General features: G+C 41.0%; 1 protein-coding gene across 1 annotated transcript; it reads right to left on the reverse strand.

The window, feature by feature from the left end:
* Positions 1-11016: 11016 nt before the first annotated feature.
* On the reverse strand, positions 11017-12727 carry LOC117496659 (cytochrome c oxidase subunit 5A, mitochondrial-like). The gene is given in 2 exon segments (XM_034148376.1): positions 11017-11130; positions 12504-12727. Coding segments are annotated over 2 exon segments (234 nt in total). The 5' UTR covers positions 12624-12727.
* Positions 12728-13407: the final 680 nt, after the last annotated feature.

Genomic DNA, 13407 nt, shown 5'->3' on the forward strand with positions numbered 1-13407 from the left:
GAGGGTGGAAAATACATACCGGAAGTAAACAAAGACGTGCAACGGGAAGGTGTTCCCACAACAAAACTTAAAATATTAAATGAAACAATCTCATCTCTTAAAATTCACAACTTATTATGAATTAAACATTCACAAACTTATAATTATGTATTCACATGTTTAACTCTGTTACATATGCACGCAACGAACAGAAGAGCGTAGGGCAGAATTAGGAGGGAATTCCGTCTCGTAGCGTTTGTGCACCGTTTTGAAATGCCGCTCTAAATGACCCTTCTTCGGTAAAGCCACGCTCGCATTGCAGATGAGACAGATGGACTTTGAATTGGAATAAACAAAAAAATAATCATCCTCCCACTCGGAGTGAAAATGATATATTTTGGGCTTTTTTGCTTCTGCCATAATTGCGGTCTTGTGTGTGTGCGGACTGTCACTCCTGTTGCCACGGACAACGTCAGCTAACTAGTGCCCACTGCCCACCAGCCACGCCCCGACACGTGGGGTCACGCCAATCACAAAGCTTTGATGCGTTCGAGTGCATTATTCTGGCACAGGAAGATTATGTTATAGGACATTAACGATAAAACAGAATATTGTTGTTCTATTTTTAGACACATCTCGCAATCGACTGGGAATCTCCCCGCGATCGACCAGTCGATCGACTGGTTGGGCACCCCTGCTTTAGGGGCTCTGTAAACAACCCTAATAAATATATAAAAAAATGTGTTGGAGAATTGGAATTTCATCCAAAAATATCTAACCTATACACTTTAATTAATCTACTCACATATGTCCTCATGATGTTATTCTTAATTGATTGTAATTCTTATATCTCTGTAGAGCAGGTCTGTCAACATGTTGTTTTAAATTGATCAAAATGTCCTGTTTCTGAAGGTTGTTAAACACAGACGTCCTGTGCCTGTGAACATCCCAATCTCCTCCGACTGTGAGCTGGACATTGATCACAGTTACAGTGTGCACTGTGAACCTGAGGGCTTCTTCATTCAGCCTCAGGTGAGTCACTGATACTCCTCTAAAGAAACACAATGATCATTATCACACATTTATCTGCATGTGGATTCACAATCAGGAAAGATCCAGATAAACATTTAACTTCTGCTTCTGGTTTCCAGAGTAAAACATTTGATTCCAGGTTTGGACCAAACTACTACCCGGCATTTCTAGTTTCCCTGACGACGAGCACAGAGAGAGTGGTTTTGAAGGTCAAGGACCAAGGTGGAAATGAAGTCTGGTATTGTCGCGTGTCACTTGAAGGTAAAGACTCCACCTGAGCTCAGACCCAGTGATAGACTGGATAACTCTAAAGCTCCATCTCATAGCATTCTCTATTAAGGCTCCATGGCAGCGCATCATTACTACATTAAACTCACAAGCTGTTATATTCTAAAACCATAATAAAAACTAGTATTGTGCAGTGGTGAAACAGCGTGGCATTATGGGAGTTGTAGTCTTCAGCTTCTAATGCTTAAGTGGATACGCCGCCATTACAGGAGACCGTGATGAACGTACTGTTACGTTGATTAAAATTACACATCTCTCTGAACCATTTGCAATAATGTTTGTACACAACTCAACAAAATATACATAATACAGGTGTAGGAGTTTTTATACATTTTAATGAGGAAATTTTACATATTATAACTTTAAGTGAACAGAAATACACCTCTGGGAATGTCGAGTTACTTTAATTTTTAAGAGATCTGTTTAATGTGATTGTTGGTTAACAAAAGTATTTTCCCTGTTTATCTTCCAGATCCAAGGAAGGAATTGTCCCAGAGAAATGTCCCAGCAGAGAGCAGAGTCCCAGCAGAGAGCAGAGTCCCAGCAGAGAGCAGCGTCTCAGCAGAGAGCAGAGTCCCAGCAGTGAGCAGAGTCCCAGCAGAGAGCAGAGTCCCAGCAGAGAGCAGAGTCCTAGCAGAGATCAGAGTCCCAGCAGTCGAGTGGCTGTTCTCAGTTCGGGCAGAGTTCATTCGAAGAGTGACTCCAACTCTCCTGAATGACCTTCTGGATAAACTCTTTGAGTCTGGAGTCATCAATGAATCTGAAATGACGTCGGCCAGAACCAAACCCCAAAATGATGGAGCACGAGAGGTGGTGGACGCGGTGCGAAAAAAGGAGCTGCAGCCAGCAGGGTTCTGATCAATGCTCTCCGTGAGCTGGACCCGTATCTTTATGAAGACCTCAACTTGAGCTGAGGAAAAACCTTGTGGAGTGTGTGTGACAGTTGAAGTCCTAGTCCTCTGTTTTGTACCTGTACATTTTACATGACCTCTTGTCCTTGAAGGTAACACAGAGCAGCTACCCGTATCGGCCTTCCTTTGGTGTTATCTTGAGTTTTTTTCAAGTACATGTTTACTTTATTACATACAATACTTTAATTTACCAGCATCCATTTCGTCCTTTCACATTTTTGTCAGGCATAGAAGCCGGGTTATGACAAAAATAAGGGCTTGTTCTTATTTTACCAATTGGTACTGACTGCTGGGTAAGATTTGGGATTTTGGGGCATTTGGTACCTAGGCATGCGATTTGGAGTTTTATTTGTGTTGTATTATCAAACTGCAAAAACCTGTACCTGTTTGTGCTGGTGAATGTAAATATAATATACTTTGGTAGTGAATTAAACCCAGTGGTGTTCAGTAACTAAGTACATTTACTCAAATACTGTACTTAAGTACAATTCTGAAGTACTTATACTTTACTTGAGTATCTCAATATTTTTGCTACTTTGTACTTACCCAGTGGCGGCTGGCCCATAGGGGGCGATAGGGCGCCGCCCTCCCTAAACCCAAGCCCCCAGGAAGTCCTCCGGACTCTGTGCCCAAAATTCCTTGTGTCCAAACGGCGGTACTGCAACTTCCGTATCAGGCCGTGACGTCACCCGGCCCAACATTTTTTTTTTCCATTGACTAACATGGGGAAAGAGACGTCTGTAAATCGGTGGATACTTTTTTTTTTAACTCAATAAACTACCCAGTATAAACTATTTTATAGGCCTTATTAGAATCATTTGGTCCTTAAAGTTATAAAATGCACTAAAAGCCGAATCTAGATTTATTTTCTCTCTCAATTAATTCTAGTGAGCCGAGAGTGGGAGCTCGGGGGGCGGGGCTTAAGGGGCGCATGCTCTGTGACTGCACATACGGGTTCTTCTGCTCTGACAGTGAGGCATGACGGGTAATCTGTGACGTTTCGCTCTCTCAAAAGTTGGGCCATTTTGCCTTCATGCGCCAATGAGCAGCTCTCATGAGAACGAGACCCCGCCTCCGACGCTGTATCCAGTTCTTATTATACATCCATGCCTAAACGACACACACAAGGAAATGCTTTTCTATTTTTAAACTTATTTTAAATTGCTTTTCCTATACTGTGGCTGCTTCTCAATGTCAAGGAAGGATCCTTCAGAGCCTCCAAATAAATAATTAAAATTAATCTTGTTTTGATTTTGCCTCTTTTGTTGATATTTGTGGTTTATGCTACAATGTGCACCAATATGTGTAAAAGAGGTTTGCAGACATCAAGTATGATATATGAATACAAATGTTATTATTGATTGGTGATGGTGATTTTATGATTTTCTTATGGCTGCTTATCCTCCAGGACTCTGCAAACAGAAGGAGAACGTTTTATTTAGTTTAGTGGTTCTGTCCTGGATTGATGATCATTTTATAAATACAGTTACTCAAGTACATCTTCGATCTTCGCAAATCAGTTATGAGTCTTCAAACTAATCGCGCTCCTTTTAAGGGGCCTTGCATATGAGGCACACCTGCACACTTGCTAGCCTGTTCCATTCTTCGTTCTCCGAATGCTAGGAAGGATTCTTGCCTAGCCTCAGAAGGACCCGAAAGACATGTCCTACCAAGGAATCGTCCTCGACTTTGAGAAACAGCCACTGTATGAGTATGACTGAACAAAGCCCTATAAAGAGACCACCATGTGACGATCAAGCATTTTGGACTTCCGCTGTGGCAATTCTTTCAGTTATAGAGTGGCGAAGTCCCTCCCCTTCCGGTGGACCTCCATGGGACCTTATTTCGGAAAAATTATGTATTGAAGTCAATGGAGAGAGAAAGATTATCTTTTGATCCCGTTTGAATTGTGCCACGAATTACACATATGATGTTTGTCAATTTAAAAGATAATTTTGCAAGTCAAAAAAATAAGTAAAGTAACACATTTGTTTGTGTGAAATGCTCAATGAACTACATCTCCGGTCTCGCACAATAAAACACGTCACCAAGATGGCCGTCACTGTTGTCTTGTCAAAAAAGGATTGACTACCCTCACTATGAATGTCATGCAAAGCTGCCTGCCTTCCTTTGATTCTCTCTGAACTGCCTGGTCTTTTTAATGTTTAATGTCAACCATTTGTGCAGATAGCATGAAGTGCAAAAGATCGCCGATGCTAATGTAGCGTTAGCGTTAGCCTTTTTCCCCTGGGCTTAAATTGTGTATTATAGAATGATCACACCGGTGTGACAGTACTCTTCAAAGGGTTCACGAAATATGACTACTACTTTTACTGTTTAACATTTTGGGTTACTTAAAGGGCCCATGTCATGGCCATTTCCACTGATCATAATTACATTGTTGAGGTATACTAAAATAGATTTATACTGTGCAATTTTCCAAACTCACATTGGTTTCGCATACAGCATCTCTGTCAAGCATGTGTATTCAGCAGTATTCACTTTCTCCACTAAACGACTCGTTGGAGCTCTTGCCCCCCCCTCCCTGTGAGCCTAGTGTGCTCCGATTGGTCAGCTCGGCCACTCGTTCTGATTAGTCAACCACCAGAGAGGCTGCGCCCATGTCAGTGCTTTTCCCGGCTGCTCTCAGCGTAACATCAGTCTTATCATGGCGTCGGTAAGCGGTAATTTTATATACATATATATTTTTAACTGTTGTTATAGAAGAGTGTGACGGCCCCAGGGCCTTTGTCTTACGATGGGGTGGAGCTGAAGAGGCTAATCAGCACGATCACGGACACCTCCGGACACAGTCTCTCTCCAAAGCGGCTGCAGGAAGACTAACTCTGCGATCCTCTCAACCACCTATCTCTGCATTTACCACAATAAATGTGCCGTGGTTTTGTAAACTCGTGTATGTCTCCTTGTCTTTCCGTTGTGGCCTACGAGCTACTCTCATAACAAAGAGTAAGTTATTTTTACCCGTTATAAACTACTACTGTTTGATGAGAAATCAAATCATGGTTTGCTATATATGAATTCAGGGAAGAAAGGATAGGCCTACTAAGTATTTCCATTAAACTTTATTTTTAGAAATGTACAAAATGAACATAAATATACATATATACACACGGTATATCATTCATTCCTCCTCCTCGCATCTTGCCTGCGCACAGTCGGTGCGGTGCCTTTTAGCACGAAGCCTCAGTAGTAGTCGAAGTCCCTTCCCCGTCATGGATTGTCCGCCAGGATCTGGCTGGACGAAATCAAATGCAAATCACAAAATATTAGAGAAACTTAGTTGTTTTAGATTCGTTAGTAGTAGTTGTGTAATGAACAGCTTGCCTGCTAATATGCTAACCTAGTTTTGTTTACCTTGGTAGCTAACACGATATGAACGTTAGCTTGGAGGAAAGGCAACTATAATGCAGTGTATAAAACTACTATGAACAAAAGCTAGTGGTTCATATTAGGCTAGCAATAACGTGTTTATAATTGCAATCGTATACGGGTATTCTGCTACCATACAATGTAACTTGCATGAATACATTGTTTTGCGCTAGCATACAGCTAGCCTCGTTAGCTACATACGGTCACAATGTACGGTAAATCACAGTAGAGTATACTGTATGAGTATTCCGTGTGTGTGACTGCAGACATTCTCCTGCCATGACAAACATGTAAGGCCAGCTGCTGACATTGTAGTTGATATATTTAAACGCTAGCAACGTAGCATCTCAAAAATGTTTTTCCGACCAAAACTAGCTCTAGCTCCGTGTGTTAGATCGCTACGCCAGCTATAATGTAATTACGTTTCGCGACTGACCGGCAAATCACCCGGAGTATACTGTCAATAGGTATTTTGTGTGTGAATGCAGACATTTCTCCTGCTATGAGATACATGTATGCAAGGCCATCTGCTGATATTAGAGTTGATATATGGAAACTCTAGCAACTTAGTTAGCACAGTTAGCACTGTGTCAATGGCTTAGCAGTCCAACACAGTTTACACATTTAAACAGTCTTGTTTGATAAATACACAAATAACAATGCAAACTTACAGGTTGTATACCCAGATCTTCCCCTGCTCCAAACGGTCCAAACAAGCTGTGCATATCCGGCCTCAAACTGGGCAATGTTTTGGAAGCTTTCGTCTGTGAAATGCCGGTTCTTCGAACCTCTGGAGGAGGAACACGCCGCTGCTGGTGTGGCCATAGCTCTTCGGGATTGGTCCATTTCGTTCCGGGTACCGCATGACATCAGGCGGTACCCGGAAGAATCAAATGGGCAGTGACGTATCTCCAACGAGGCGTTTTGGGGAGGTATTTTCTGTGTTAGAGTTTTACTCGCTACAGGGTGTACTTTGAGGGTTTTGACTCTGCACACCGTTTACATGCATAAAAACCTTCATAACACACAAGGGGACGGGTAATAACCGGAAAAGCATGACATGGGAGCTTTAATGTTACTTCATGTTAAGGCTAATAAAAATGACAAGGCTGTAATGCTAACTAACGTGCTAGCTACTAGCTATGTAGCTAACTTGATCAAGCCACTCCTGGTCCTTTCATCAGACGGGAAGCGAAAGAACGAGCAAGACCCATTGCTGGTATGATAACAACCTGGTACTAAGCACACAGACATCTTGTTAAAGTTATCTTATCTTAGCCAGCTGATCTTAGCTATCTCTTAGTGGAGGAAAACAATTGTGACATAACTTACGCGACTCTGGGATTTGTAGTCTTTCTAGTTGCGTATTTTTCATAGTCTTATATTTCAACAGTTTTACGACAAACTCTGACTTTTTTGAGTGGAGGTCCACCGGAAGGGGAGTGACTTCGCCACTCTATAGAGTAGACGCCCATCTACTTCCGGTCCATGGGACCTTATTTCGGAAAATAATGTATTGAAGTCAATGGAGAGAAAAAACGTATCTTTCGATCCCGTTTGAATTGTGCCATGAATTACACATATGATGTTTGTCAATCTTAAAAAATAATTTCCATGTCAAAAAAGTCACAGTTTGTCGTAAAACTGCACCGTGCTCTGATGCTGTTGTGTTATGCTTTATGAACGTGGACAACAGAGAAACATATTCTTCATGAACGAGGTTGGAATTGAAATAAAAAAGGAAAGTGAAACTTATGCTCGTCCCTCTCCCTCCGGTCCACATTAATACAAATGATCCCAATACGTATGATTGTATGAAAAGATGTTAAAATAAATATAAATGTATTTATTATAAACGTTAGTCCTCCATCTATCACTGTGTATATCACCATTCAAACATCTTTTAAAAGTTGAACAAACCCCACACAGCTCAGTAAAGACTGAAATGTTGACTTAATTTGATCATTTCAGTAAAAACTAACGTTCATATTTCTCTTTTTGATTATAATACTGATGAACGTTCAAAACAAAGCACTTTGGCACGTTACCACATACGTTTTAAAATGCTTAATAAGCACCGTAACTTTCATGATATCATTTCTCGGTCATAATCGGTTGTTTCCGTGAACGCGCCGAATGTTGTGTGATGGTAAATGCTGCGGCCGCAAGGCATTGTGGGAAAGCATGTTCTCCTCTCCTTTCGGTGAGGGAGGTCCAGTGGTTCCTAAGCTAAAGGAGGTTATAAAGGAAGTTTCAAACCTCCTTTCCTATCATCTAGAGCAGGGGTGTCAAACTCAAATACACAGTGGGCCAACATTTTAAAAATCGGTACTAGTCGAGGGCCGGACTGGTTCAATGTTTATTGCAAAACTTATAGAAATTAACTTATTGTACATATTAAACCTGGAACTAACAAAGCATAAATGATTGCCTATAAAAAAACATTAAACATTAAAGGTCCCATGTCATGCTTTTCCGGTTATTACCCGTCCCCTTGTGTGTTATGAAGGTTTTTATGCATGTAAACGGTCTGCAAAGTAAAAAGAAAACCTCAAAGAACGATGCTGTTCCTACTTTGTTTGGACCAGCGGGAGATTCGGGTACACAACCTGTAAGTATTCATTGTTGTTTGTGAATTTATGATGTTTAAAACAAACAAGGTATCTACCACGACTGTTTAAATGGGTAAACGTTTTTCGGGCTGCTACGTTGGGATCGCGGAGAAATGCTCTCTGCAGACCCATTCTCACAGCGTTATAAACCTTTTTCTTACTCAATATCAAGCCACACTTATTGTTTTACTTCGGCTGTGAGTGTTTGGTGTGTGCTCAGGATGAGTTTCGCTTGTTCTCGCTGTATCGCCGACACGGAAGCCTGTCCGCTCCTCGCAGCAGCTGTGAGCAGCAACGAGCCTCTCAACGTCTCGACCAATCAGAGCACACTGGGCTCACAGGGAGGGGGGGGCAGGAGCTCCAACAAGCCGTTTAGGACAGAGAGTGAATACCGGTGAATACACATACTTTACAGAGATGCTGTATGAGAAACCAATGTGATTTTGGAAAATTGCACGGTATAAATCTATTTTAGTAGACCTCAACAATGGAATTATGATCAATAGAAATGGCCAAGACATGGGAGCTTTAAACACTTTATCCAGGATAAAAGCCACATAGCTGCACCTGCAAGGTGAATACAGCTGGTAAAAGAAAAAGTGGTGTTGAATGCGTACATTAACAGGTTTATGATATCACTGCCCCGTATAAGACACGAGTGGATCTGACTTTAATTACTGACTCGAGTGTTTCGTCAACTTAATGTGTTGCTTAAAATAATACTTCTGCATACAGTATGTGACACTGTGAGTGTGCATGGCCAGATACGGCTCAAGAAGCTGACTCAGATAAGGAAATATATGATACATTATGATGTGATATGAATGACACATCGACGTCTGCACTCAGTGCCGCGGACTGTACGTAATGTTACTCTGATCCGGTTACTTATATTGTGGCAGATATTTAAGTAAGCTTTCTTAACGCTAATGTTATAATAGTGAGATTGCTCTGAAGATGGGAGGTGATATTCTATTAATGTTCACGTTCACAGTCAGTTTGCCGGCCGTCTTTCCTGCAACAGCAGTTTAAACTGTATTTCCTTTCTCCTGAGCTCTGATTGGTCAGCGGCGGTGCTTTCACTGACTTGATCTCTTAGCCTGCAACCTAACCTGCTCCGGACCAGGCTAGCCGCTCAGCATAAGTTACCATGGAGATCTAGCCCGCTAAAAAGAGAACCAGCGTCGTAGGACCGGAAACCCAGAGTTTTCCCTGAAGTTAGCCCGCTAAGTTTGTACCAAAAGGTACAAACTGCTTCATCAACACTTTGACCAAGATAGATAAACAATGTTTTAATCTTGTATAAATGAGTTTATTTGATCAACTTGGAAAACATGATGCATTTTATACAAAACTAAAAGAACAACACACGTTCTTAAATTATTGGTTTCTTTATTATTAGGTCCACCATTTTGTACACAACAGGAAAGCATGGATTTGATCAACAATATATAGACATATTTAAAGTGGGAATCAGAAGAGCTCATCGTCATCTCGTTATACATCCAAGGACCTGAGGAGAGAGGAGAAGGAGACATGTTCAGATGAGAGGAAGTCAAAAGCAATATCATTCATGAGCTGCTGCACATTTTAACACACATTAACTTCCTAAATTCAGAATCAAGTTTATCACCAGGTACACACAGAGGGATTAGCTCTGGTGTATTGTGGTGCAAACATAAACAACTTCAGACCATAAGTTGCAAAAAGAGGTACAAAATATACATTTAAATACAAAATAACCTAATTACCGAAATACCGGTTACTGGCGGCTAGTACGGTATACATATAAATCAGATCCGGTTTTCGATACTCTCCTTTTTAAATAAAAGTGAGGCGTATCATCGTATCCTTAAACTCGCGCCCAAAACCGTCGAAATTACGATGTCAATTTCACCGTGAAACTCCGCAAACGAGTCACTGTGGAGTGTGGGCCGCGACTCCATTTGCTTGCTCTTGGAGAGGTAAGATACTTCTACATGTTTCTCTGGTCAGGTGTGTCTCTGAAGAGAAAAGGATGACAGTCGGAGGTGTAGCTGCCTTATATACTGTGAGGCCTGCGCGCGCATTTGGGTAGGCTCGCCCTGATTGGCCAGCTACATTTATGTAAATTCAGTGTGAGAACACTCGCGTGTCATTGATGAAGAGTAGTACGCATAGAGTCCAGTAGAGGGCGGAGCCTGTGTGAGATAGAACTGACTCCAACACATTGATTGAAACCGATTTAAAAAGTGAGTTACAAAGAAGAGTAATTAGTAAATAGAGCAGGGGGTGGCCAAACTTTTTTCACTGAGGGCCACATACAGAAAAATATACGAAGGGCTGGGCCCCTCAGTAGAGGTTCATTGCCTCATAAGTTCATTTATAAGTTAGCAAAACCAATCAAATGTAGGTAAATGATGCTCGTGAGTGTTGGCAGCTCATCCCTTAAAACAGAAGCTTCAGATTGATTAAAATAAGGAGGAATAGGAACGGTGTGTTTCAAGCTTGTTATGGAAATAAGTCATTGGGCTTTTTCTTATCAACTAAGATTTGTTAGAAAATGTTTCCAGCTTTATTAGAAAAGTGGTCTCATTAACACATGAATACTACTGTGTGTAATATTTGTACATATGTATTTAAGAAGTACAATATAAGACGAGCACAAGTTTCATTTGTGGGCCGTATTCCATTATACTTTCTTTATCTGCTGAGGTTTGGAGACCCCTGATGTAGAGTCATTTCTGGGGTGAAACTGTCCCTGAGACACGTGTGCAGAGATGTGCTAAAAACACATGTTGTAATGAGAGCATCGTCACCTGGGTCTATAACTTGTCCATGCCGAGCTGTTCTGGAGTGGAGATGCCGAGCTCTGACAGCGTGGGCTACAGCTCCTGGATCAGGTACGGGTCGATCTCTTTGTGGGGGCCGGCTTTGTCCTGAAAGACACAGAGGAAATAACAAATGAAGAGGATGTTGTTATGGAGAACACAGCGTACACTACTTACAGCGATCAGCAATACATATGGACTGAAGCCCTCCTTTAGGATTGGTTTAAACAACAATTAGCATCTAGTAATCAAATAAACAACAAGTCTTTCCATACACAACACATGGGAATACTACGGTGATAATATTGTTCTCTACTTCAATCCATTATATTGCACCATGAGATTATTAAACACCTGCACTTTTTAAAGAACATCCATAAACATTCACCTGTTTGCATCTTGCTAATTATTTATCTAATATATCAGATTCCATGTACTTGTATATAGACTCTTCTTGCACTATTTCTATTCTATTTGTATTTACTTGCACATTTCAAATCATTCTCTCGCACTATTTTATTCATCTTTTACTCAGAAATGTTCCTAACAGAGTGAATTGACCTAGAAGTCTCTCAGTGGGCACCTTGCTTCCCTTGTTGCCTCCTTAAGGAAACACTGGACCATCCTTTACAAAAGATAAGTGTTTATGTATATATATTCCATAGAGTATTATTATTCAAAGCCGTTATATACAATGATACTAAATGGCTTTCATGCAACCAATTAGCTTTACACATTTATGAAACCCTCAAGAAACAACATGCTATGCACGGACTCAAGTATCTAGATGTGCTTTTAGTCGCTTTGTAGTTTTCCCACAACAGAGGCACATCCAAAACACCCTCCGTCTCATCATAACGTCTCCCAGTGTCCTGATGAATTCTCCTTCACTACTTCCTTTAATCCCAGATCATTATGTTATTATACCAGAACAGTTTCATCCCACAGGCCATCAGACTGTTGAACACCTGAGCTTTGGAAAGAACATCCAGAACATTCATCTGTTTGCATCTTATAGACTATTCTTGCACTAGTTCTATTATATTCTATTGTATTTGTATTTACTTGCACTCTTTACTACTTTTGAATCCAGGCTGAAGACTTTTCTTTTGCCGCTGCTTTTAATTGAACTATTCACATCTTACCTTTTATTCATGTACCTGTGTTATTCATGTTTTAATATATTTTTAATGTTTCTAATGTGTTTAATGCTCTTAATGTCTTTCATGTTTGTAAAGCACTTTGTATTCCCTTGTGTTGAATGGTGCTATATAAATAAACTTGCCTTGCACTATTTTATCTGTTTTACTGTGTTTCACTGTTGGAGGAGCCTCAGATTTCCATTGACATATCTAAACTGTAGCTATGTACACATGACAATAAAAGCCTTGAATCTTGAACATTCTCATGGACATTAAGTAAGAGTGGTTAGGAAGAGACATAGGGCCTCATTTCTTCCACAATTCGATGAGTGATCTCACCTTAGCGGCCTCCAGGATACGGATGGCGCTGGCCATGTCGTTCAGTCTCCGGCACGCTCTGAGCGCCGAGTCCACGATCTTAGCCTCGGGCACCAGGTCGTACCCGATCAGGGTGTTCATGCCTTCAGGGTTACATTCATTACAAAAACAAATGTATTACTTCAAAGAATTAGCAATCATTAGCAAGAGTCGTCTGAATTTAAGGTTCATGAAAAATACTTTAAGACAATTCTTGTGGAGAAGATATTCGTCAGCTTTATTGAAGAGACTCAAGATCAATTTTTAAAAGACATACACTTCAATAAATGAAAAAAGGCAGTTGTACCAATGTTTCCACAGAGGTGACTGGTATCGTACTGAGACTAGGATTTGACAGCAGCATAATGACACATTCATAATATTGCCACAAGCCATTACAAAACATGAAATGGGACAATAAATATAATATGCATATCGTATGTGTGTGTCTTTGGTTCTTGAGTGTATTGGACCGTCAACCTAGTTATTTAAAAATGTTGAAGGGATCCTTTTTCAGAGTGTGGTGCGTTCAGGGACCCTCAGTAACTTTGAATATATCTGTGTGTAGTTCAGAGTGTGGTGCGTTCAGGGACACTCAGTAACTTTGACTATATGTGTGTGTAGTTCAGAGTGTGGTGCGTTCAGGGACCCTCAGTCACTTTGAGTATATGCGTGTAGTTCAGAGTGTGGCGCGTTCAGGGACCCTCAGTAACCCAGCTGTGTGTGTGTGTAGTTCAGAGTGTGGTGCATTCAGGGACCCTCAGTCACTTTGACTATATGTGTGTGTAGTTCAGAGTGTGGTGCATTCAGGGACCCTCAGTCACTTTGACTATATGTGTGTGTAGTTCAGAGTGTGGGGCGTTCAGGGACCCTCAGTAACCCAGCT

This window comes from Trematomus bernacchii, unplaced genomic scaffold (genome assembly GCF_902827165.1).
Source record: "Trematomus bernacchii unplaced genomic scaffold, fTreBer1.1, whole genome shotgun sequence".
In the NCBI taxonomy this organism is placed as follows: domain Eukaryota; kingdom Metazoa; phylum Chordata; class Actinopteri; order Perciformes; family Nototheniidae; genus Trematomus; species Trematomus bernacchii.